At 38.3% G+C, this 25131-nt stretch overlaps 1 protein-coding gene across 3 annotated transcripts in view; it reads left to right on the top strand.

Moving 5' to 3' along the window:
• Positions 1 to 3139: 3139 nt before the first annotated feature.
• Positions 3140 to 25131, top strand: part of mapk9 (mitogen-activated protein kinase 9) — a 44083-nt gene continuing 22091 nt past the window's right edge. For 2 of the 3 annotated variants that reach the window (XM_088932027.1, XM_088932028.1), the window contains exons 1-6: positions 3140 to 3387; positions 21321 to 21477; positions 22182 to 22311; positions 23224 to 23282; positions 23926 to 24064; positions 24213 to 24378. In XM_088932027.1, coding sequence (XP_088788153.1) covers positions 21362 to 21477; positions 22182 to 22311; positions 23224 to 23282; positions 23926 to 24064; positions 24213 to 24378 — 610 coding nt within the window. In that variant the 5' untranslated portion in view covers positions 3140 to 3387; positions 21321 to 21361. Of the gene's footprint in view, positions 3388 to 21320; positions 21478 to 22181; positions 22312 to 23223; positions 23283 to 23925; positions 24065 to 24212; positions 24379 to 24515; positions 24588 to 25131 lie in introns of all 3 variants that reach the window. The other variant, XM_088932029.1, reaches the window with a different exon arrangement.

Below are 25131 nucleotides of genomic sequence, written 5' to 3'. Positions count from 1 at the left end.
ATAAATGTAGTGTTTCATAGCCGTTCAGGGACGCCAAATATGTAATCATAGTGGCTCTCTGAAGGCACCAGTTCTGTAGGGTTTGGGCATTTACTGAGACAATTTTCAATTGTAGCAGTAAATCACAAAGTTGATTCTTTTGATGGCTTTAGAATCCAACCATGCGATATAACTCAAACAACGCACACACACAGGTACTAATACACGAGGATACATTTATTAATACATAGAATATGCATGTAAACCTAACAGATCTTATCGAGAGGGTTATCAGAATACAAAAGGTATATATTCAATCAGTTACGAAGTGTTACACATCAAGAGGACATACGTTCAGTATATCATTCATTAAGACCGTTTCGTAAATGAACTTGGTTATAACTTCTACATTAGATACTCAAAACAAGTACATAACTCTTAGGAATTAAATTGATATCAACTGGTTGGGATAACAATTGAATTCTCGAGCTGTAATGCATTGAAGTTGAATACTCATCCAATTTCTGGGGATTCAGATCTCCTGCAGGCACAAACAATCAGCTGCAGGCTTGTTGCTGTCCAATCCGCGCTCTCTGGCTCCGTGCCAGGCTGTGCTGTGCGGCTTGCGACGGTGCGCTGCTGATGCTCACTGACCGGCTAGTTAGTGTTGGCTTTAACTAGCAAAGTTTGTGCACAGGAGAAAAGATGACTGTGGATCCCAGCAAGTCAGGAAGAGGACCGGTTCGTTCCTGATGAAGAGCTAGTTCTGAATAGTGATTCAGCTGTCCACAGTTCTGACCTGTCCACGAGGCCTGCTGCTGGTTACTCTCTGGCAACCTCCACTCTAGACTCTTAGAACAAAGGAAAGTTCTGGCACTCGGACACACTGGCCGTTCCGTGGTTGTCCGGGCTGAGTCTCAGGATGGTCAGGAGGCGCGCTGCGAGAATGTCCTGCCCTTGGGAGCCTTCTGCTCCTGGGCCGTCCTGCCCTGGAATTCTCCTTTGAATTCCCTTTAGAACAGTCCACAGAATCCTCTCCAGAATCTTACTGAATCTCCCGAATCTTAATCTTGTTGAATCTGAATCTCCAGGCCTGTGTTGCCTGTTTTTACCTGGAGGAACTTCAGCTTGTTGATTGGCTGAAAGTTCCATGGGCATCAGAGTCCCACGTGGGTTACTCGGCCCTACCAGTCCCTGATTGGTTGATCAAGGTGAGATATGAGTCACTTACTCCTGACACTTAGGAATGCAGTCCAGATGTCCAACTGGCACTCCCTAGACAGATAGGCGCCAATGGATGACCATTGATCATGATAGCCAGGCTTAGCTAAGTGCACCCCCCTTTGGGAGCTGTCCTAGGAAACCTTAAATCACCCTAATGGTCTCTCTGTGGCTGCACCACAGAGATGAACAGAGAAATGGGGCCTCATTTGGGAAGCTCAGAAACACTTAATTCTGCCTTATTAATAAGCCTCGCTGCTACACACCTATATAATGACATTCTGTGTGTTCCCTATCATGGACTGGTGTCTGTCTGCACTATGTTAGACTGGCTTCCCTTCCACGGTATATCCATGTACCCGTTTCTTGCTAGGATAAGATACAGCTCCCCCATGACCCTGGATTTGAAGAAGTTGTTAGAAGATGAATGGATAGATTTATTGACACATAGAATCCAGATAATTATTTTTTCATCTAAATTCATCAAAACGGACATGGTACCAATTATAGCTATTTATCCAAATTACTGTTATATGCCCATTTATTTTAACTCTAGTATCATGTGTAACATAAGGTTGGGAGGTATACTACTTAAAACTTTGCATAAATAAACAATGCCTGCGTTCTGCCATGGGACTATTGTCATGATATCCAAACACTTTCTAACTGCTTCTTCAAATTCAGGTTTGCAGGGGTGTCGGTAACAACTCAAAATCTTGGAAAGCAACGACACAAGGCAGGATTCACCCTAGACAGGACGCCAGTCCATTGCAGGGCATGCGTCATCGGTTTTTGTACTTAAGTACAGTGTTCCCAATTTAACAATTTAACCTTTTCAGTTGCATAACAAAGCAGTAGAAAGACCAATTTCTCCAACCAGCCAGACCAATTAGAAACCACTTATGTGGGAAGCCTACCAATTTGATACATAAACATTTAAATAAATCTAGTAGGTAATTCATACAAATGTGCCTTATACTGGATCAATTTTACAATAACTTCACCCCACATTAATTCAAATTGTGTATGTGTGGCTTTATACTGAACACTTTCTACAGTAAACACAAAATCACAAAGCATAAAACAAACATGTTGAATCATGTTCAGTAATTGTAAACAGTTTTCATTTACACAGATATTTATGCAGTGCAGTGGTTAGCATTGCTGCCTCACAGGACTGGGGCCCTAGGTTCAGGTCTGGACCTAGGGTACTATCTGTGTGGAGTTTGTATGCCCCCTCCCTGTGTTTGCGTGGGTTTCTTCCAGATGCTCCTGTTCCTCCCTCAGTCCAAAGACATACTGGTAGGCTAACTGGCTTTGGGATATAATTGAGCCCAGGTTTTTGTAAGTGTATGTTTTTGTCAGCTCTGGGATGCACAGGTATCCTTGTCCAGGGCATAAACTACCTTGCATCCCTTGCTCACTAGTTTAGACTTCGGCTCCTCTGTGACCCTGAATTGGAAGAGTTAGAAAATGGACGGGTGGACGATGTACTTATAATATTATTATTATTATAGCAGTAGGAAAAATGCTGCCTGAATACTTTTTGGAATTGTACAACTCACTGAATTCAAACTTGATGGAGATACTCTATTCATATTAATAATGATGTATCGCTTATATTTCAAGATTTCGCGTGATTTTCCATTTCCAGTGATGAGTGTATACAGCATATTACATTTCCAGCAGCATTTTATAGAAACAGTGTATTCGTTTTCAATTCAGAAAGCCACCGTCTACAGAGGTAGTACACTGTGGATCCCTAGGATTCGAAAGATTTTTTTATTCTTAAAACTTTAAAAGTTGTACTTTAGGAAGAAGGGTAATCAGGTCGCATTGCAACAAACCCCCAGCAGGCAGCCGCCAGACACGATTAAACGATCGCAGCTCCCACTGGCTTTGCTGACGCGCCACACTCTAGCTCGGGCGTGATGACGTCACGCACATTTCCTGCCCGCAGTCGGGTTGTTGTGCCGACAAGTCCCCGCCCCAGTCATGCCATTGACAGGACCTAGAAATCCGGCATCTAGGAAGAAAGACCGTGTATTTTCGCGGCTGACAGCTGAGTTCTCCATTTGACGCATCCGCCTTGGATACCTTGGATTTTCGTGAATGTTGAGCCGCGGAGCCCCTCTTCTTGGATTTGTCGTGCATGGGAGTGCTGTGGGGAGAAAGCGAAGTGAGAAGGTAGGTGTAATTAAATTTAGCTCGCCTGCTTGCATGCGCTGCTCTTGCTGCAGTTCTCACCAGAAGTGAAAGGGGAGGCGGGTGCAGACCGGGCCCTTGAGTCAGACCGGGGGCTTGTAAGTTGCAGAATTGGCCGAATATTAACCGAGAAGCGAAATTGACACGACAGGTCCTCCCTGCTGTAGGATATTTCGCATATCTGGCCTAGGCTGTAGTTTGTGGTCTTACTCTAAAACACAGGCTGTTGGAGGGAGTATGCATTGATGCGATGAAACTACTCCAGAATGACTCATATTGGCTGCCAGCTGCAAGAAGAGAGCCTGAAAACTGTCGGTATTTGATTAAATGATGGAGTACGGAAACTCTATTTGCCTTCTAGGGCGGAACTGACACATTCATCGTTCGTAGGAGGCTTTAAAATAAAAAAAATACAGAGACGGATGATTTTTGTTTAAAGCCGATGGTGTTGCGTGGTTGCTGGAAGCTGCAATATTTGTAGTTAGTACCTGATGAAAAGGCTACGGGGAAGCTTTCTCTGTGCTATGTGTTGCCAAATACTGGAGGCGCTTTCTTTATTTAAAGACCATAGCAAATTACTTAGACATTAGACATCCATTGCTTTTGAAGCTGCGGGCAGTTAACACCCCAGGTTATTCGCCCACATACAGAACAAGAATACCTGGCTATCTTAGGGGCACGCCCATTTGTTTAAGACTGTTTCAAAGACTCTATTATTCTCCATTTATCCTGTTTCAAGTGCTGCTTAATTGGCAATGTCCATCTATCCACTTCCTCCTCGGATATACGGGTAATACTCGGTGTGGAACCTTACAATAGTCTGGAAACCGGCTTATCGTGGCCAGGCCTGCATTCTTGTTGCCATTTTTCATGATTTTACACTGCTTTTTTTTAGCTTCCTTCTCTTATTACTGTTCTGTCACGTAAGTGCGCTGTTCTTCTTTTTACTGGTTGGGATGTTTATAAGTATCATCATGATATTTTTAACGTAAAGACTTGTTTTCAGAAATCTTGACTTCAGCTGATGCTTTGAGGTGATGCGACGCTTGGTCCTTGAATTTGTGTAACTATGAATTATCCATTACTTTCCATCACTTCAGACCGGTTTAACCAAATGTGTCGCTACTAAACCCTCCTCTTCTATAAAATTCTGAATTCCTGCTCTCCTCGGGTAGTTAAGAAGCTTTGCTAGCTGTGACCGGGGAAGGTGGCTGTTTTTTTTTTGGTGTAGGAACAAACGTTATCATTTTTTGTATAGAAGCAGCGGTTGAAACCACAGTTTGTGAGCATTATGTAAAGTACAATATATTATTAGGATGACGTTGCAACATTTTGTTTCATGCTGACTTTTGCTGTCTGCATTTCATTTTATAGGGTCCATACCAAAGAGTTAAGATAAACATTATTACAGTATATTGGTACTTTTGGGTTTTATAGGATGAGACATACCTGAAGTGGTGTTTTACATGTAAGCATACAATACAGTATACCAATGTACCATTAAGATTGCTTTACAATCTTGTCAGTTTCATGTGCAGTTTCAAAATCAGCTGAACATTTCATGAAAGATCTCTTGGCATGAAACTGTAATAGTGAATCAGAGGAGTTTCACATGTAGGATAACACCATGGCGCAGTGGTGAACATTGCTGCATCGCAGGGCTGGGGCCAAGGATTCCTTTCCAGATCTGAGGTGCTATTGTGTGGATTTTATAATGTTCTCCCCATGTTTGCGTGGGTTTCTTCCTACTCTAACAACGTTAATTGGCTTCTGGGAATATATATTTCTGTCTGTGTATCTGCCCTGTGATGTACTGGCATCCTGTCCAGTGTATACACAGTGTGCCTGCTGCTTGCCAGGATTGTCTCAGGGTTCCCAGTGACCCTGAATTGGAAGAAGTGGTTAGAAAATGTACCTGTTTTACCTGTATTTGCTTAACTTTCATAAATGTGTTCTACAGTACCACATAGTACTATTAAATAAAGTTTCATGCTCTATCCTCCCCAAGTTTTTTATAATCTATCTAGAGTTCTTTCCACAAGTGTCCTTTTTTCCTGTCATATCGAAACACTCCTGCTCAGCAAGAGCCTATGTCTGTTATGCTGCTGTCTCATTGCTTTGTATTTCACTTATTAAAAGCTTCATCATAACAACTTTGCAATACTTCAGCTTGAGATAATGCATTTTCCATTTTAATAAAAAGGAAGAAGGATGTGTTTGATTTTTACTGGATTGGTAAACTACACTGCAAATTACATGGGACCCATTCAAGACTAGATTAATTGCTACATTATATGATACAGTGCAAATAAAATTCACAGTTCTGAAACATTTATTCTCATTCTGGAATGATGTCTTGGCCACAAGTTTGTGAAGCACTTGAATGGATATTTGATGTCTGTATGGTTAACAGAATAGCTGTTTGAACTGTTTTCTCTCATGTAGGTTTATTAGGCATCTTATAAGAGACTATGAGAACAATTTTTAAAGTGGAACAATCAATTACACCATTCAAATAGTCCTGCACTCAAGTGTATGTTGTGGTTTTTAAAAGAATGACAGATGAGTTTTGCCAGTCATTTGGTTTGGAAAGTTGAAGGGCTTATCTGCTCTATTAAAGCTGTTTAATGTTTCCTAATTTGAAATGGAGATTAAATAATTTCTTGCCCAAGTATAGCATTTCTCTCTGGAAGAGCTGTCAGTGGGGCCAACACAGGGCACTCACCCTGTGGCTTATGTGGGTCTTAATGCCCCAGTATAGTGACAGGGACACTATTCTGAAAGAAGGCACTGTCCTTTGGATGAGACGTAAAACCGAGGTCCTGACTCTCTGTGGTCATTAAAAATCCCAGGGCGTTTATAGAAAAGAGTAGGGGTGTAACCCCAGCGTCCTGGCCAAATTTCCAATTGGCCCTTGCCAATCATGGCCTCCTAATAATCCCCATCTATGAATTGGCTTCATTACTCTGCTCTCCTCCCCACTAATAGCTGATGTGTGGTGAGCTTTCTGGTGCACTATAGCTGCCGTTGCATCATCCAGGTGGTGCTGTACATTGGTGTTGGTGGAGGGGATCCCCATTACCTGTAAAGTGCTTTGAGTGGAGTGTTCAGAAAAGCGCTGTATAAGTGTGTAAGCAATTATTATTTTCATACCTTAGGTAAAGTGCTTTAGAATCCTATCATAGGTGATGCACTTTGTTCACTAGTTAGAAAAAACTTTTATGGGTTTTTTTAAAGGGCCCTTATATTGTGTAATATTGACTGCCTGTAATTTACAATTACCAGTCATAAAGCCTATACTCAGGCAGATTCAATGAAAGTCTGATAAACAAAGGTTTTGGTGCCAAGTCTTGTTCAGTCCTCTGTGGACACTGTCTTTCAGCAGTGAAATTTGTTTCGTTTCAGCAGAGTCTTGCAGCTGTCAGAGCTTGTTTTACATCTACTTTTGGCCATTAAAATTATAACCATCAAAAATGACAGCAACATATCCAGTGAACATTGATTAGAAAGCATTTTAGGGTTAATGTATCATACTGTCTTACAGTTGCTAATTTGTAAAAGTAGGAGGCTGGGGTGAAATGTGGAATATATGTATATTTAAAGTCAGGAAAGATCAATTCTTAGAAAAAGGCATTTATAATTGTGTAAGGCCTGCATGTCTGAAACTGTCTGTTTACATTTTCTATAAATGTGACTTTATTTTCCAGCTGTTAGCATAAGCATATGCTCCTGGCAGATTAAAATCATTTAGATCTTTTAGAGCAGAATATAAAGTAACTTGTTGTATTGGTATTTATGTTATGTATGAGTTTTAAGCATGAAAGATGGTAACCAGGCAAATTTAATTTTTGTCTGGTGCAGTCTTGCTTTGCAATGTTAAGTTTAGGGTTGTCCTACTGTCACTTGCTTGGATGCAGGCTACTGCTGAAAAAGTGGTCATTTTCATCAAGAAGCTCACAGCAAAACTAAGTTCTCTGGACCCTCAGCCTTGGCTTCTTAACATATACTGTGCATTAATCACCTGGATGTATGCAAATTTATAACAGGTTCATTAATAATACATAATAAACTAATTATAGTCCAATCATTTGCGATTAGTCTGCGCTCATTCAAAAAATCACTGTATAGTCCATAGAAAAGTAAAGCCAACACCAGTCCAGCTCTATCAAATCTAGTTCTTTTTCAGCCCAACTTCTAATGCTTGTTTCCTGCTACATTTGCATCTGCTAGTTTTTTTTTTAAGATTTAATGTTTTAGTGTTGATATTGTCATAAACAGAATATTGAGATCAGGCTGCATTTGGAACACGCATATTCCTGTTTGTGGAAAACAGCATCTGTCATAGTTTGACACCTGGGCCTCCTCCTTCTCAGCTGATTGTATTTTAGTTTATAAATTAAATAGTTGTAATTTACACGGGCATTTAAATAAGAAAGTAATAGGACTTCCCTCCTTGATTGTTAGCTTTAAAATATGTAGTTGAAAAAATAGATTTCTCTTCTTCGTTTTAAAAGTTAATTTTTCTTACTTGGATTTTTATGTTTCATTGAATGCCTCATGGATATCATTCTAACAGGTTTAAAATTGGGAGAAATATTATCATAGCCCAAAGCTGAATTGTTTGAATTTATCAACTATCTGTTTTTGTCAAAAAAGTGTCAGGCCATTGTAATGTGCACTACTTGTACTGTATCTCTTGCTATATCCTTTGATCTCTGTTGAAATTCTGCAGCAGGTAAAAAAAAAAATCTTCAAGAGCAAAAAGACCAAGGGTTGGACCATTTCATGGCCAGAAATGCTAAACATAAGATGGTTATTTGCCCTGAATCAAGATGTTTTACATTTGTTCAAATGTTCCTTAAAGTATTAGCAGGTATCTCAAATATCTGATTTGCTTAGGGGATCTATACATATTTTTTAAATTTGTGCAAGATTATCACTTTGTACTTAAATGTTTGTTTTAGGCATTTCAACAACGTTAGTATGAAGAAATCCTAATGCATATATTGGTATACTTTGACCTGCTAAAAACTTACTGTAATCTGTTTGTGTCTCCCTTAAGTATGTTTTTCAAGCAGAATAGTGTATTGTACAGTGTATTAAAAAGTGTATTTATGCTATGCTACAAAATTTCCATAGAAAGTTTAGTTTTGCTGCTAGACATTTATGTCTCATCCTCTTTGCCTGGTCTGGTATTTTCTTTTTATTCTCAGCTGTTGTTCATTATAATGCAGAAGATCTTTGCCTCTTAATGCTCAGAAAAAAATGTCTGTGTTGCTCTCCCAAGTGATTCAACTAAGAAAAGACTACCTTTTCTTACCTAGACAAGTAAGCAAATGTCCATTGGTTTAAAAGATTGTGCAGAGGTAAACAGAATTTGATAGCATTAAATGTTTTTTCTAAATAAAGATTGACTGCTTACCTGTGAAAGTTTGGGATTTTCTTTTTGGGAAGTCTTAATAAAGGTTCTTAATGAAATCTAGTGATAAGGAATTATAATTAATAGGAATCAGGTCTGTGGTAATCCAGCAGAAATATGAGCTGGCTTGGAACTGCTGAGTGATGTTTCTTATAGAATAAATCAACCTTATATAATTTAGCAGGTTTTGTTCTCTGTACAGTATATATTTGCATTTTGATGGAATATTCAGTTGTGAACTTCAGGTTGCTATAGCGTTAAGCCTTACAAACTTTAACTGTATCGACATTGTGGCATAACGTGTTGTTGCTGTAAGCAGAAGACCAGGATTGCGAGAGGCCCGGTGCTGTGCTGGAATCGGAAACTGCATTGTACTGAATGTTGTCATTTATTTATTTTTTTGTCTCCAGTAATACATATAACATAACAATGCAAAACATTTAGTTTCACACCTTTTAATGCAAAGGAAAGAGTACATAAGCTAAAAAGTAGCTGTAACATCGATGCTGAAAAGCAGAAAGAAGAAAAAAAGAATGTTTTAGTTTCTTCAGGTGTGTGGTGGAATAAGGGAAAAAGTGGGCTGGGGAACAAAAGAAAGGTGTTCAACCCGAGTAAGTTTAGAGACAAAAAATACCAGATACCAAAGATGTGAAACAGAGGAAATGGATCCTCTGATTTCACATGTGCAAAAGAGCCTCTGGTACATACTGGGTAAATTTTAATTAGGTACCGATTTAGAACTATTAGAAAGGCAGAAATTGGTTTTGATGTGGATGTTGTGGTTGATCTTGATTTTTCACTTTATGCCCAGTAAAAAGAAAGAAAATGTGAAATGTGACTTACCACTGGAGAAAAAAAATATCCAGGGCCAGAAGGATGACTTGAATTAATGATTTTACATGGATCTTGATCTCAGCCTCTGAACCCCTGTAGGACTGCATGGAAGATGTGTGCCATGCATGCAAGACCTCCTGGAATCATTGCACATGTGGTCTGTGCCATTTGTGAATGGAATTCTGCTGAAATTTCCTCTCAATCCCTTGATCAGAAATGGATCAGGTCACTCTGTGTCTACTATTACAGTGCCTATAGAAAGTCTTCACCCTTCTTGGACTTTTTCACATTTTGTGTTACAGCATGGAGCCATGATGTATTTAACTGAGAATTTTTGCCACTCATCAACACAAAGTAAAACAAATCCAGACATTTTACTAAATTCATTAAAAATAAAGAACAGAAAATTGAATGCATAAGTATTTACCCCCCAAGAGTTAGTGGTAAGACCACATTTGGCAGCAATTACAGCTAAGAGTGTCTTTGGGTAAGTCTCGATCAGCGTTGCACTTCTTGACAATGGAATTTTTGCCTATTCTTCTTTCTGGCGAAATTGCTCAAGCTCCATCGTGTTGGATGAGGACTGTTTGTGAACAGCAATTTTTAAGTCATTCCACAGTTGCTCCATTGGATTGAGGTCTGGGCTTTGACTGGGCCACTCCAGTGTGGCTTTGGCTGCATGTTACGGGTCATTGTCCATCTTCCAAGTCCCCGTGCTCTTGCAGATTGCAGCATGTTCTCCTCCAGGATTTTTCTGCACTTAGCTCCATTTTTCCTTCTATCTTTATGAGTTTTCCCTGCCGCAGAGATGCAACCCCAAGGCATGATGCTGCCACCACCATGCTTCACTGTAGAGATGGTGTTCTCAGTGTGATTTGCTGTGTTAGGTTTGCGCCAAACAAAGTTAAGGTTTGGTCTCATCAGACCATAGAATCTTCCTCCAAATTGTTGAGTCTCTCACATGCCTTTGGGCAAACTCCAGCCGAGATGTGATAAGAGTTTTTTTCCCCCCCAACAAAGACTTTCTTCTTGCCACCCTTCCATGCAAGCCAGATTTATGAAGTGTGCATGCCATCATTGTCTCATGCACAGTTTCTCCTATCTCTGTCATGGAGGACTGTAACTCCTTTAGAGTTGCTATAGGCCTCTTGGTGGCCTCCCTTATTATCCACTCAGTTTCGGAGGACGGACAGCTCTGGGCAGATTCACAGTTGTTCCATATTTTCTCATCTTTTTAATGATGGACTTCGAGGTATATTCAATGCCTTGGAAATTTTCTTAAATCCTTTCCCATACTGGTATTTTTCAAGAACCTTGTCTTGGATCTGCTTGGAATGTTCCTTGGTCTTCATGGTGTAGTGTTTCCTTAGAAATGCACTAACTAAGTGGGGAATCTCCCAGACACAGGTGTATTTATTCTGAAATCATGTAAAACACCTCAACTGCTCACAGGTGCATTATAGAGTACTTTGATGTTGATGAGTGGCAAATAGTTTTAGTTAAATGCATCATGGTTCCATGCTGTAACACAATAAAATGTGGAAAAAGTCCAAGGGGGGTGTAGACATTCTATAGGCACTGTATGGCTTGTGAACAAGCATCTATAGAACTGAGGAAAACATACCGCTGAGTGTGCTCCTATGTAGCCTGTATAACACCTTCCTAAATGCTACATACAGCATTATAACAACACTCAATATCCTTTCTAATCATTCTTCCACAAGACATAACAAGTACACTATTTAATGTTAATCAACATCATATATTTAAATTAGAAATGCTTAACATGTACAACCAAGTCACCATAATCTTGAAGGTTTTATTATCAAAGGTTGTGAGCTACACAATTGGCTTTTTGCCCACCCACAGTAAAACTAGTTGTGTAGGATTTAATTTACTTTGGCTATTTTGGTGAGAATGGTATCAGGATAACACAAAATAAGAAGTTATAATGAAGAGTTTTTTTTTCACTTGTGTAATGGAGTTCTTCCCATGTTCTGTGACCTATAAAGAAGCCTAGTCAAATCTGGTTTGATTTTAAAAACTTTTTTTTATTATTAATCTGCCAGATGCGTGAAGAGATCTTAATACCTACAGTACATAAGTATGACCTAGAGTGAGTGACTGATGGTGATATTAGGTAGAAAAGAAGGAAAAGATGTGCGAGATTTATGAGAATTAAAGGCACATATAATCGCCTGCACCTCTTATGAGAGCTCAAACAACAGAGGCAGCCGTGGAAATGCCTGTCTAGTTTACGTTACGTGTAAGTGTAAACAATATTTTCTGATCTATGCACACTGTGTGAGTATTGTATAGTGGATATGAATAAATGAATAGACTGAAACAAAAATCTTCATGAACAGTCCAAAGGAAGGAAAATTATATTTTGTCAAATGCCTTTTCTTCATTTAAAGAAAGTTCTGCCCTGCTTGTTGTGTGGCTTGGTCTGTAATTTGGGAAAGACACTTTGTTATCGGAAGCAAACGGACCTTTCAGAAAGCCAGTCTAACAGTAATGTAGTAGGTGGCGTATGTTTCTATTCTCTTATTAAAAAAAAATCTTTCCAAAACTGTTTGTCACCTTTATTTAAGACAAAGGGAAATTGATGGCAACTTAATCTTTATGAAAAGAGACAGTTTTCAGTGGGGAATGTATGGAGTTTAACATTAAAGAGCCAGCCTGACCACACCCTGTTAGCAGTAGCTCATCAAGGCCAGGAGATAGAGCAACCGCCTTCAACATCTGCTGAGTTAGAAGAGCATCTAAAGGCCTCACCTGTTCAGCAGTCAAGTGGGGGGTAATTGTAGGGTTTTCAGGAATTCTTTGATCATATTTTAGCACATCTTATTTGAAGTCAGTGCAAGCTTCAGATTTATAGAAATGTGAAAGGCTGTTTTTAAAGATTTTGTTGGCATTGCAGAATGGGAGAGTCTGAGATTATTGTTGTCTGTAGTTTCCTCAGTAGAATATAGACTCTTAATCACGGAGTTCTAGGACATTCAGTATGCTGATGCGAAAGCTGCCTTGACTTGTATATTAAAATATCATTTCTAATACTGTCAAGGTCTTTAAATTAATTTTATTTTCAAAAAGCTTTTGGAGGGAAGAGCAAGTGTCAAGCACTAAATTAAAAGTGTGATTAAAGTCATCGACTAATATGTTAGGGACATTCAAAAAGTTTAAGCACTACTTAGGCTACACAGTGCAAATAAAAAAATAGATCATTAATGACAAGCAGAACTTTATACTGGTGTTATTATCACTATATAATTGTCTTACAATGTAAAAATTCTTAACTTTTGGCTCTTTTAATCAAGTAAATTATGCCACTTACAGCTAAGTTGTAAAGACTGTAAACTGTCACAGAACAGATATACAGTAAACAGCAATGAAAGGCAATTCCCACTTTGGATCTGGGCATACATAACATTACACAGATCAGCCATTGGTTAAAAGACATAAGCAGCTAAGTACAGTGCCTTCAGAAAGTATTCACCCTGTTGAATATTTTTGCATTTTGTTCCTGTTACACCTCCAAATTTTAACACATTGAAACAGTTTTTTCTCCCTTGAATAACACAATAAATTCAACACATTTATGAATCAAAAATATTTTTTTATTCAAAAACATTCATTTCTCCAGAATGAAATACTTACATTTCTCATTTACAAAAGTATCAATACTTTGCACATAGTCCTTTATCATCAATTATAGCCGTGAGTCTTCTTGGGTATGTCTATATGAGCTTTGCACATTTAGATTGTGGAATTTTTGCCCATTCTTCAATGCAGATTTGCTCCAACTCTGCCAAATTAGATGGAGAGCATCAGTGGACAGCAATTTTCAGGTCATACCGCAGATTTTCAATTGGATTCAAGTCTGGGCTCTGGCTGGGCCATTCCAGAATACTAACCTTATTTTTTTCAAGCCATTCCTTGATAGTTTTTGCTGTGTGCTTTGGGTCATTGTCCTGCTGGAAAATGAATCTTCACCCTAAACGCAGATCTCTGGCTGACTGAAACAGCTTCTCCTCAAGAATTTGCCTATATTTGGCTCCATCTATGTTGCCCTTGATGGCAACAAGCTTTCCAGTTCCTCCTGCTAAAAAGCAACCCCAGAGCATGATGCTGCTACCACCATGCTTGACGGTAGGGATGGTGTTACCTGGGTGTTGGGCTGTATTTAGTTTGTGCCAAACATAGCACTTTGCTTTCAGGCCAAAGAGCTCAACTTTAGTCTCATCAGACCACAAAATGTTCTTCCAAAAGGTTTCAGGTTTTGTCACATGACTTCTAGCAAACTCCAGGCACGAGTTAGTGTTGGCCTTTCTCAGAAGTGGCTTCCTTCTAGCCACTCTCCCAAAGAGGCCGAATCTGTGAAGTGCTGAAGAGATTGATGATGTCTGGACAGTTTCTCCCATTTCAGCCAAAGAGCTCTGCAACTGTGCCAGTGTTGTAGTTGGCCTCTTGGTCTCTTCTCTGACAATTGCCTTTCTTGTCCGGTTGCTCAATTTGGTAGGATGGCCTGATTTTAGTAGTGTCTGGGTTGTGCCATGTTTTTTCCATTTTGTTACAGTGGACTTCACGGTGCTCCTACAAATGTTCAAAGCTTTGCCAATCTTTTTATAACTTTCTCCAGCCTTTTTCCTTCGAACAACTTCATCTCAAAGTTCCATGGGCAGCTCCTTGGTCTTCATGACAGCAGGATTGATCTGATCTGCTGTTTTAGTTGTGAGGCCTCAAAAAGTCATTGATATTTATTGTGCAATCAAGCAGTTGAACACAGGTGTACCTTGTTAATGTATTTAGTGTGATCTCTAAAGGTAATTGAATACCTCACCCAATTTAGGTTGTTAAAACAAAGGGGGTGAATACTTATCAATTAAGTCATTTTCATTTTTATTTGTATTTTTAATATAATTCTGGAGAGATCTAAATACTTTATTTCATTTTAACATTATAAAGAATTACTTCTACAGGAGGGGAAAAAATCCAATTTAAACATGCTTTAATTTGACTTTGCAACACGCAGAATGAGAAATAATCATTGGGGGGTGAATACTTTCTGAAGGCACTGTACATGTTACAACCTGCCTTAAACAGATGAAGAAAAATGAATGTATTTGAGTGCTGTACAAGAAGGCTGCACTGACCTCCAGTATAGTCAAACAGAAAAAAACTAGTTTGGCATCAGAAACAAAAGTGCTAAATGTGCATTATTGTGGACATGAAAAATAGAATAAACCTCCACAAACAATACTAATTTGGTGTCCTACATATGATTCCCTGTAGAAATTACTAGTGAACAAATTGAAAAGAAAAATTGGCTGGAGGATGTAAATTGGAAGAGACCATAAGTACAAGAATAGCTTTTGAGTCAGATTCTCAGAGCCAGGTTTCATTGCATTTCTGGCACAAACCTTGGAGAATCAAAAAGATGAGATTGTCTTTTGCGCATGGTTTGCAGCATAGCAGGGTAAAACAGAACACTGCACTGTCAGATTTGATCTAAATGTTTCTGTGCAGAAGCCAAAGAATCTCAGTTTTCTGCTATGAATGCAGAATAATCACGAATAAAAGACAAAGGCATCTGTCACGTCTAGATGGAGATTCCAGTTTATGGTATGCTTTCAGAGTTTATTTTTCACGTTTTTTTTGCATTGAAGGAGCTTAAAAATTAAATTTGTTGTTCTGCAAATTGGAAACATCATAAATCCTATTGGCTTTTTGATTTTATGTGGAGTAGAGCCATTTTGGCAGAGATTTTGGAGATAATGTTGCTGGCATATTTTTTTCAACCCCTTTGTGCTGTTTGATGACCCCAGATTGGATCTCTGAGTTTGTGCCATGTGGATTTTGAGCCTCTTTATTTATATTCCTATCTCTTCCATGGGATCCCGAATAGGCCTTCATACAGTTTGAAAGTCACAAATCCTTCTTCTGTCAGTTGTTACTGAACACATAACAAACACAGTCATATCCTTCATCTATGGAAGATGAGTTATATGTCTATTAAGGAAGTACAAATGCTTTAACCTCAACTTGTGGGGTCTACTCTTAAAGATTGTCTCTATGGTGCACCATAAAATCTTTCTGTGAGTAGAGTTGTGCATTTAAAAGGCCAAAGCAGGTCACTCAGTATTTTGTTTGCAGAACAATACAGTAGTATTGAGGATATCTGGTTTTCAGAGTATTCAGAGGCGTATTTTGTGGGGTCAGAAGCTCTTGTTTAGCTTTCTGAGCTTGTTTTTTTTGTTGCTTGTTTTACCACTGGGTTTGGGAGAATGAGAGGTGATTTACAGTTCATTGGCTGTAGCATCATATTTCATCCTAGGGAGTGACGTACTAGAACTGGAACTCAGATGGAAGTGGTTACTCTGATTGTAAGAAACATAAGGCACACATTTCCTCTTTTCTCTTTCACTTTTTTTTGTTTTAAATTATTCTTCTGGATGGTCTTTCAATGAAAGGGTATAAAACTACACCACCATTTAGGTCACAAGTTCTCAGAACTTACCATAACTCTGGGTCATTACTGGAATTTAAAAAGGTTTTATTCAATAGTTCACTTGTTTCCATGAAGATTTTTTACCCCATGTGCTTCTTGTAAGTTTTATTGCAAAGTAATTTGAAAGTTGGATTTGAAAATATTTCAGGTGGGTAGCTACGTCAGCATGCGTAGGATGCAAAGGAACAAGTAATAGGTTTATTCCATGCTGAAAAGAGAAGAAAGAAAACGCAACGTTTCGGCCGTGGAGCCTTCTTCAGATTTGCCTAGCCGAAACGTTGTTTTCTTTCTTCTCAATTTTGCCATGAAACAAACCTATTAATTGTTCCTTTGAAAATATTTGATCAGTATTCAGTTGCCATATTTTTCGTTTTTTTAGTGTTCGCACCTCTATCCTTTCACTGTTTGGGTTGTGAAAATCAAATCGTCAAAACTTTTTTAAAGGTCTTAGCAAAATAAGATCAATCAGTGATCATAAAGTTAACTTCATCTTTATTTTTCGCTTTTATGATATCCTGTGGTCTGGTGGTTTTCTCCTTCGGATCATTATATTTTTTTATTCAATATCTGTTCCAGAAAAAACCTTCAAACTTGAATACGGTCAGTGAATTTACATGGGTTATAATCCTGTGTAGCACAGTTCTCTGAAAGTGATTAGTTAGATCATATGCTGTATACTGTGCCTTAAACTACATAACGCTAATTATAGCTAATCCCAACAGTGGGTATAGAAAGTCGACACCCCGTTTCAAAATGTTCACCTTTTGTTGCCCTAAAGCCCAAAAAGAAGACAAATAAAATTAAACTTTTTCCAGCTATGTTTACAAATTGTACCTTGCAACATCCAAGTGAAAAAAGAAAGATACATTTCTGGAAAAAAAAGTAGAATAACGGTTGGATAAGAGAACACCCCCCTGAGTTAATACTTGGTGGAAGTTTTTTGCTTGAATTACAGCCTTGACTCTGTTTGGATACATCTCTACCAACTTTGCACACCTAGAGGGAGGAGTATTTGCCCATTCCTCCTTACAGAATTGTTTGAGCTTGGTCAAACTGTGTGCTGACCATTGATGAACTGCCTTCTTCAAGTCATTCTAAAGATTTTCGATGGGATTTAGGTCGGTGCTCTGACTAGGCCATTCAAGGACATTCACCTTCCTGTCCTTCACCCACTGTACGGTTGCTTTGGCAGTGTGCTTTGGCTCATTGTCATGTTGAAAGGTGAACCATCTTCCCATTTTCAATTTCCTGATAGAATTTGCCTTCTATCCTGACAAGTGCCCCAGTCCCAGCTGAAGAGAAACACCCCAACAACAAGATGCTGCCATCACCGTGCTTTACTCTAGGAATGGTGTTCTTTTGATGGTAAGATGTATTGGGTTTTCGCCAGACATACCGTTTGGCATTCCGGTCAAAATGTTTGATTTTCACCACAGCACCTTTTGCCACGTGGTCACAGAATCTTTAAGGTGCTTTAAAGCAAAACATAAACGAGACTTGATGTGGCTTTTTTTAAGGAATGGCTGTTTTCTTTCCACCCTCCCGTACAGGCCAGATTTGTGGAGCGCTTGTGATGATGTTGTCACATGCACACGATGACCAGTCTTTGCCATAAAGACCTGTAGCTCGTTTAAAGTTGCCATCGGCCTCTTGGTAGCCTCTCTGATCAGTCTCGTTCTTGCTTGGTCATCCAGTTTGGAGGGACAGCCTGATCTAGGCAAGGTCTGGGTGGTGCCATACGCCTTCCACTTCTTAATAATGGTCTTGACTGTATTCCATGGAATACTTAAAGCCTTTGAAATCTTTTTATACCCATCTCCTGACTTGTGCCTTTCCACAACTTTGTCTTGAAGTACTTTTGAAAGCAAGTTTCTGCCCATAGTGGATTCTTTGCTTTGAAATGCACTTCCAAGCAGTGGAATTAGTTTGTTGTGTGATCTATAAGGTGATTGGTTATACCTAAGCAAGTTTACAAATGCAATTGTAAGGGGGGTGTTCACTTATCCAAATAAGGTATTTTACTGCTGTAATATTAATTAATTTTCATAATGTTTTAGAGTTTTATTTTCACTTGGCTAATGTGAGTTACTGTGTGTAAATAAAAATGGAACAAGCCTAATTTAATTTGTTTTTATTTTCTGTGTCATACAACAAAGGGTACACATTTTGAAAGGGGGTGGTGACTTTCTATACCCACTGTTTTTGTACATAATTTGTACATTAATTTCCCTGAACCGCTCACATATATTTCTTCAATCAAGTTATATGATATAAAGTGCAAACAAAATATCTTTTAGTATCTTCAGTCATGAAATTGTACATACATCTTGTTTTTTTTTTCCAACAAAAGTAGTACTTCTATATGTAGTGTGGCAAATATTTTTATTCCTTGAATATTTGTGAACATAACTGTCCATCATGTAGGTCGGCTGTAGAATGATGTGCACAGATATGATTTCATTAGAGGGGAAAGGATTATATTAATGACACCTAAATTGTACTCATTGTGTTTATGCTGATGAGAAAATGCACCTGGTAGCAATGCTTTCTAAACAAAAACAGAAGAAAAGTGTGATTGGACAGCACATCACATGAAGGCATTATTGTACTGTGGGTGAATTCTTTACCACTAGTCACTGGGAATTGATGATGCTTGACATTAGCAACATTTGAGATCAGTAAGCAAGAGACCAGACAGAGAAGGCTACAGCTCACACCAGCCCATCAGAGAGAAATTAGTCTTATGGGTGGAGAAACAAGAACTTCCTGTATGTATAAGATGACTCCCAACAGTTCTGCCCTGTTTTATTGCCTAGTGGACTCTGGGATGTCTAAATGTTTCTAGCAAACAACATACAGATGTTTTGACTTTAGTACTAGACCTATATTAAAGAGTAATATACTTTTTACACTAAAATAGTTAATTACTGTGACTCTTTGCATTTTTAGTCTCTTATTTAATGATCTTGTTGAGCTTTTCATCAAAAAGTGGTACTGCTGGACATAGTGTGGCAGATATTTTTACTATATACTTTCAATAATTATAATTTATAAACCTTCAAGTACTGCATGTAAGAAATACAACACAAAAGCAAAATGTTGCATGAGATTAATTCAAAAACAGGTTTGTTGTTGGATGCAGAATATGGGCCTGGTACATTGTACATTCGGAAGAAAGCTTTTAGGTGTTGCTAACGTGGCTTTTGGAGAAGCTTGCTTGTTTTATAAACAGCAGGACTGATTTTAGATTTTGACTCCAGATTGTTCTTTATAAAGCTCTGTTCACACCTTTGAAGTACTCATTGATTTGATCTCACTTTACACACAATTCACAGATTGTTTTCATTGATGTGGGCTTTGCTTTTCGGAATGAATGTGCAACCTTTTGATTGAACTGTTTCATTTGCACATTTTGTCTAAGGAACTGAAACTCATAAAAGCAAAAGACATGCCTGGATATTTCAATTGTAGCTGAAACTGTAGTGGTAATATATATCTTTTTCTGCTGCTAGAAAAGCAGAATCCTAATAGAGGGACTATCAGGAAAACCTGTCAAATTTGTAATTGTCAATCTCTTACACTAGAACTAATTTATATTAACATTTGCATTTTCAAAAATGTGCATTTTCAATGAATATGTAAATGGCTATATAAATTATACAGTATAGAAAGGTTAAAATATGTTATGTGCAAGAAAACGTAGAATAAAATTAGCTATACTCTTCAAATAGAAACATAACTTAAGACTTGTGAGGTTTCTGGCTGCAGACACAGTGCCATCTGGTGACTTCAATGAAGAGCTGTTTAAAAAACTGTAGTTGTTACTTGTATTTCAAAATTCACAGATCTCTTTGTATCATTTGACTATTTAGGCTAACACAAGTCACTGATTTGTGCAGATGAGAAAGCTAATCTCTGACTGTTATGCTACAAATTTATGAAATAATGAATTCACTTTCTTTATTTTAAACATTTCTTTTTTTTTGTTCTGGAAAATTATGTACATGTGGAATATTTGACATTGAGATTCCCCCTTCTCTTTAATAGATAGTGGGACTTACTGCAAAGACTATTATTTTCTAAAACTATGATGGTATCTACACCACCCACTTTATAAGGAAGCACATAGGATTGCTAATAATAATTGTACACCAGAAAGAGTCTGGTAGTTTTGAGAAATCACGAAAGTGAGAATGGGAAATGGTTGGGAAATCTTAACACTTGTAATCAGAAAAAGCTTGACAGCTGAAAATTGTTTGTTTGAAAGAGTATTGTACATTTTATTATACATTTTTATTCTACTGTTTGACAACTTTCAGTCAAACAGTAATGCAGTAGAGAGTAGACTTGGCATAAAATATACACTTTTGTGATGTGTAGTGCACTGTATGATTTCTAAGAATATTAGAAAGGTTACAAATGACAGGCGGTCATTTGGCCCATCTAGCCCTTTTGGTAGTAGCTAATTGATCCAATTTAATTTAAGAATTTTGGGTTTCACATTCCATAGTCCACTCCATAGTGCCACAATCCTGTGTGTAAAGATGTGTCTCCTGATTTCAGTTTACTTCCACATTAGTTCAAGTTGTGAATATGAATAATTTTTCCATGCAACCAGTTATTAATTTAAAAGGAATGTCAAATTATTCTCCTCACAGCGTGACGTGTAAAGTAAAGAAGTAGTATGTAAATGTCAAATAATTCTAAAAATAAGATTAATTGCACTCCAGCCTGCTTATCCTCTGCATGACCTCTGTTGGTATCTTTTTAGAAGAGGTGGTGTTTTACTGAGACATTGATTTAGCTTAAGAAATATTTGTGAAATATCATAATTCTGTATTTACTGATTATTATAATATTGAGGCAGGGAATTACGCAGAAACAGTGACTGCAGTTTGTACTGCAAATAAAAAATGAATGAACAGACCCATGCTAATGTAGGAAATGTTCCAAGCAGTGTTTCAGAATTCCTCGTCATGACACCCTAAAATGTTTTTTTTCTAAAGGAAACCCAGGCTTCATGATGAAATGGAACACTGCTGTGAAATATTATCCTAGTTTATAAATCCAGTTCGGAGTCCTTTTAGTCAAAGAGGCATGTCTGCTGAAACGTGCTGTGATTTACATTTACTTTTGCTTTTTTAAATACAGGTTTTATTGAAGCTGAGGGCCTTCAGATCAAACACTACATCATGAGTGACGGGGACAGTCAGTTCTACAGTGTGCAGGTTGGAGATTCGACGTTCACAGTGCTGAAGCGCTATCAACAGTTGAGGGCGATTGGCTCCGGGGCTCAGGGCATAGTCTGGTAAGTGCTTCTGTGAATCATGTAGCCAAAAAGTGAATGAATTTTCAAAGGGAAAGAAAACTGTGGAACACAGGGGCCATGGGTTCAATTCCAGACCTGGGGTGCCATCTGCGTCGAGTTCGTATGTTTTCCCTGTGTTTGCGTGGGTTTCCTCCAGGTGGTCTGGTTTCCTCCCACAGTCCAAAGACATAATAGTAGTTTACATGGCTTTTGTCAAATTTGGCCCTGGTGTGAGTGTGAGAGTGTCAGTCTGCCCCGCGATTGACTGACGTCCAGTCCAGGGTGTACCCTGCCTTGTGCCCATTGCATGCTGGGAAAGGCTTTGGCTCCCACACGACCTTGAATTGGAAGAACCGGTTAGAAAATAGATGGATGATTGGTTGTCAAGTATCCCAACATGTTTTTTGCTCCACTCTGATTCAACCATGTACACAAGACTTTTTGAGAGCATTTCTCTTTTTCACTGTTATGAAAGAACATGGTCTCATAGAACACATCAAGGTTAAACTAGGACGGAGTTAATCTGGGAATCCCTTTGCACAATTCAAACATAAAAGGGGCCACAAATTCCTTTGTCGGGGGGGTCGGGGGAATTAAACTTTTCAGAAGATGCTGGCGGTAGGTGTGGCCCTGCCTTTTTGCCCCTGTGCATTTTCCATGAATTGTGATTTGAAACTGCCATTTTACTCACTTACCTCATGCAGTTCTGCGCATGACACGGTGCTGGGTATACATGTTGCTGTGAAGAAGCTGAGCCGCCCTTTTCAGAACCAGACACATGCCAAGAGGGCCTACAGAGAGCTAGTCTTATTGAAATGTGTCAATCACAAAAATGTAAGTACTGTAAATTGCACGGTTCTCTTGGCTTTCTTCAAATCAGTATGCTTCTATTCTTGTCCTGTTTTTAGAACTGATTTCATTGCATTCCTTATTGAAGTCTGCTTGAAGTGCAGCTATCTGTAAACTAAATCTCTGCTTAAGCGTAAGGAGGGGTGGAGAATGATTCATTCTTTAGGGCTTAATAAAAAAAAAAAGAGTAATGAATTTATCCTCAAACAAAAGGAACTGTCCTGTTTGCAAAAGTTATTCTTTTAGAATTTTATGCTGCAAGAATTGCAGCCAGCAGCTATTTCACCCTGCAACTCACCACTGGCAGCCCACTGAAGCTAAGGAGGTGTGAGTCTGGTCACTGGATGGAAGACCTCCTGGGAAAAACTAAGGTTGCTGCTGGAAGAGGTGTTAGTGAGTCCTAATGCCCCAGTATAGTTACGGGGACACTATACTGTAAAACGTGCCGTCCTTCGGATGAGACGTAAAACCGAGGTCCTGACTCTCTGTGGTCATTAAAAAATCCCAGGGCGCGTCTCGAAAAGAGTAGGGGTATAACCCTGGTGTCCTGGCAAAATTTTCCATTGGCCCTTACCAATCATGGCTTCCTAATAATCCCCATCTATGAATTGGCTTCATTACTCTGTTCTCCTCCCCACTGATAGCTGATGTGTGGTGAGTGTTCTGGCGCACTTTGGCTGCCGTCGCATCATCCAGGTGGTGCTATACATTGGTGGAAGGGAGTCCCTATTACCTGTAAAATGCTTTGAGTGGAGTGTCCAGAAAAGTGCTATATAAGTGTAAGCAATTATTAATTCAGAATGTGCTATTGCACTGAATTTTGAAATATTTTTCTAGGGAATTTGTCTTATTAATTTTCTGTAGTTTGTTTAATTCTGTTTTTTTTTTCTCTCCCAGATTATTAGTTTGCTAAATGTTTTCACACCCCAGAAGTCACTTGAAGAATTTCAGGATTTGTGAGTATGCTCTTGATTTATAGCCATCGCTTTTGTTTTGAACTCATTGTGATCCTTTGCTTTGGAAGTCTTTGATGTTGAAACTGATGCATAGCCGAAACCAGGATGCTAATTGCCAAAAAGATTCCGTAGAGAAGAGCTCAGTGAATTGAAACAGCTTTTTTAGACCCTAAAGTCCTGCTTTGTTGGTGCCACAGATTAATTCAATTAGAGTTACTATAAAGAGCCCTGCCCTGAATTTTAGGTTAATTTTTATGACTGACAGTATTATTTAAGACAAAGTTGCATCTTATCTAATTTTTATTGTGTTACATGAATTAAGTAATACATTGGCTGTTGAATTTCTCATCCTTTAATATGTAGTAACAGATTTAATGCTGAGCCTCTTATCCTATTAGTTTTATTGTCTCACATTTTGCTACGAAGTAACATGTATAGATTAACCTTTGAATAATTGTAATATTGTAAGTTGAACTGTGATGTCTTAACTAATGAAAGCTTCTGAAGTACATGCATTTTAATATTGTAGCACAAGAGAATTTCCATTTATTTTCTCATGTTGTTCTGTTCAGAAGGTGTTTTTTTAACAAAGGTTACCAGCTCTGAAGACAGACAGGAAGAAATATGTTCTTTCTTTCTCCAGGTACTTAGTAATGGAACTGATGGATGCCAGTTTGTGCCAGGTTATTCATATGGATTTGGACCACGAGAGGATGTCCTATCTTCTTTATCAGATCCTGTGTGGCATCCGACACCTTCATTCTGCTGGTATCATACATAGAGTAGGTCATAGTACCTTTTTAAATTTAATTTAATTCTTTAAACATGTTTTTCATCCTCCCCACAAAAACACAAAATGGTTAAAAAGTCTTAAGACATAGACTTTAACATAGCGTGCTTACATAAATCCTGCTACTGTTTCATTTCTAGGACCTGAAGCCTAGTAACATAGTAGTGAAGTCGGACTGCACTTTGAAAATTCTTGACTTTGGTCTTGCCAGAACAGCCTGCACTAACTTTATGATGACTCCATATGTAGTTACTAGATACTACCGAGCTCCAGAGGTCATCCTTGGAATGAAATACAAGGAAAACGGTAAGAGGTCATTTAGCTACAGTATATACTTAATTAATAGTTTTCTTATTATTATTATTCTTATTATTATTGCTTTGGCCTGCAGTTTGATAAGTAGATTTTTTTTCTTGCCAAAATGCTAACATTACATCCGGTAGTGGATTTGTGGTCTGTGGGGTGCATAATGGCTGAAATGATTCTCCACAAAATCCTGTTTCCAGGAAGGGACTGTATCCTTGCAATTACAGGGTTACTCTAAAGAAATTGTTCAGAATTGTGGGCAGAGATATCTTTGTGTGCTGACATTAGACACTGTCTTCATCAAAGATGGTAGAGGGATGCCATGATACATCCAGGTTTCATTAATTTGGTGAAGTTGTACATTTTTGTATTTTTGCATTGTATTGCATTGTATTCTTGGTTGTCCCATATTGCTGCATTGAGTCTAATACTGTGTTATTTGTGTTAAAATTATTTCTTCTTTATTTTTATATTAGCTTACTTTATATTATCCCATTATAACTAATGGTAGTCAGTCTTTGGATTCCTAATTGAAAGATTTTAGTTACAAATCCTGGGTAGGTCAGTGCAATTATACCCTCATAAAGTACCTTGCTTTAATAAGATCACTTTAGGAAAAAAGCCCAGCTGTGTAATTGGTACAAATGTAAGTCACTTTGTATATACCATCAACCAAATACATTAAATAAATGAAAGTGCTCTTCCTCCTTGTGGATTTGCTCAGCCCCTGGTTAACCAAAGCAGGGCATGATT

Source organism: Atractosteus spatula, chromosome 14 (assembly GCF_055471065.1).
Source record: "Atractosteus spatula isolate fAtrSpa1 chromosome 14, fAtrSpa1.hap1, whole genome shotgun sequence".
Lineage (NCBI taxonomy): Eukaryota > Metazoa > Chordata > Actinopteri > Semionotiformes > Lepisosteidae > Atractosteus > Atractosteus spatula.
Note: the sequence above shows the minus strand (reverse complement) of the source record. Positions and strands in the feature narration are given on the sequence as shown.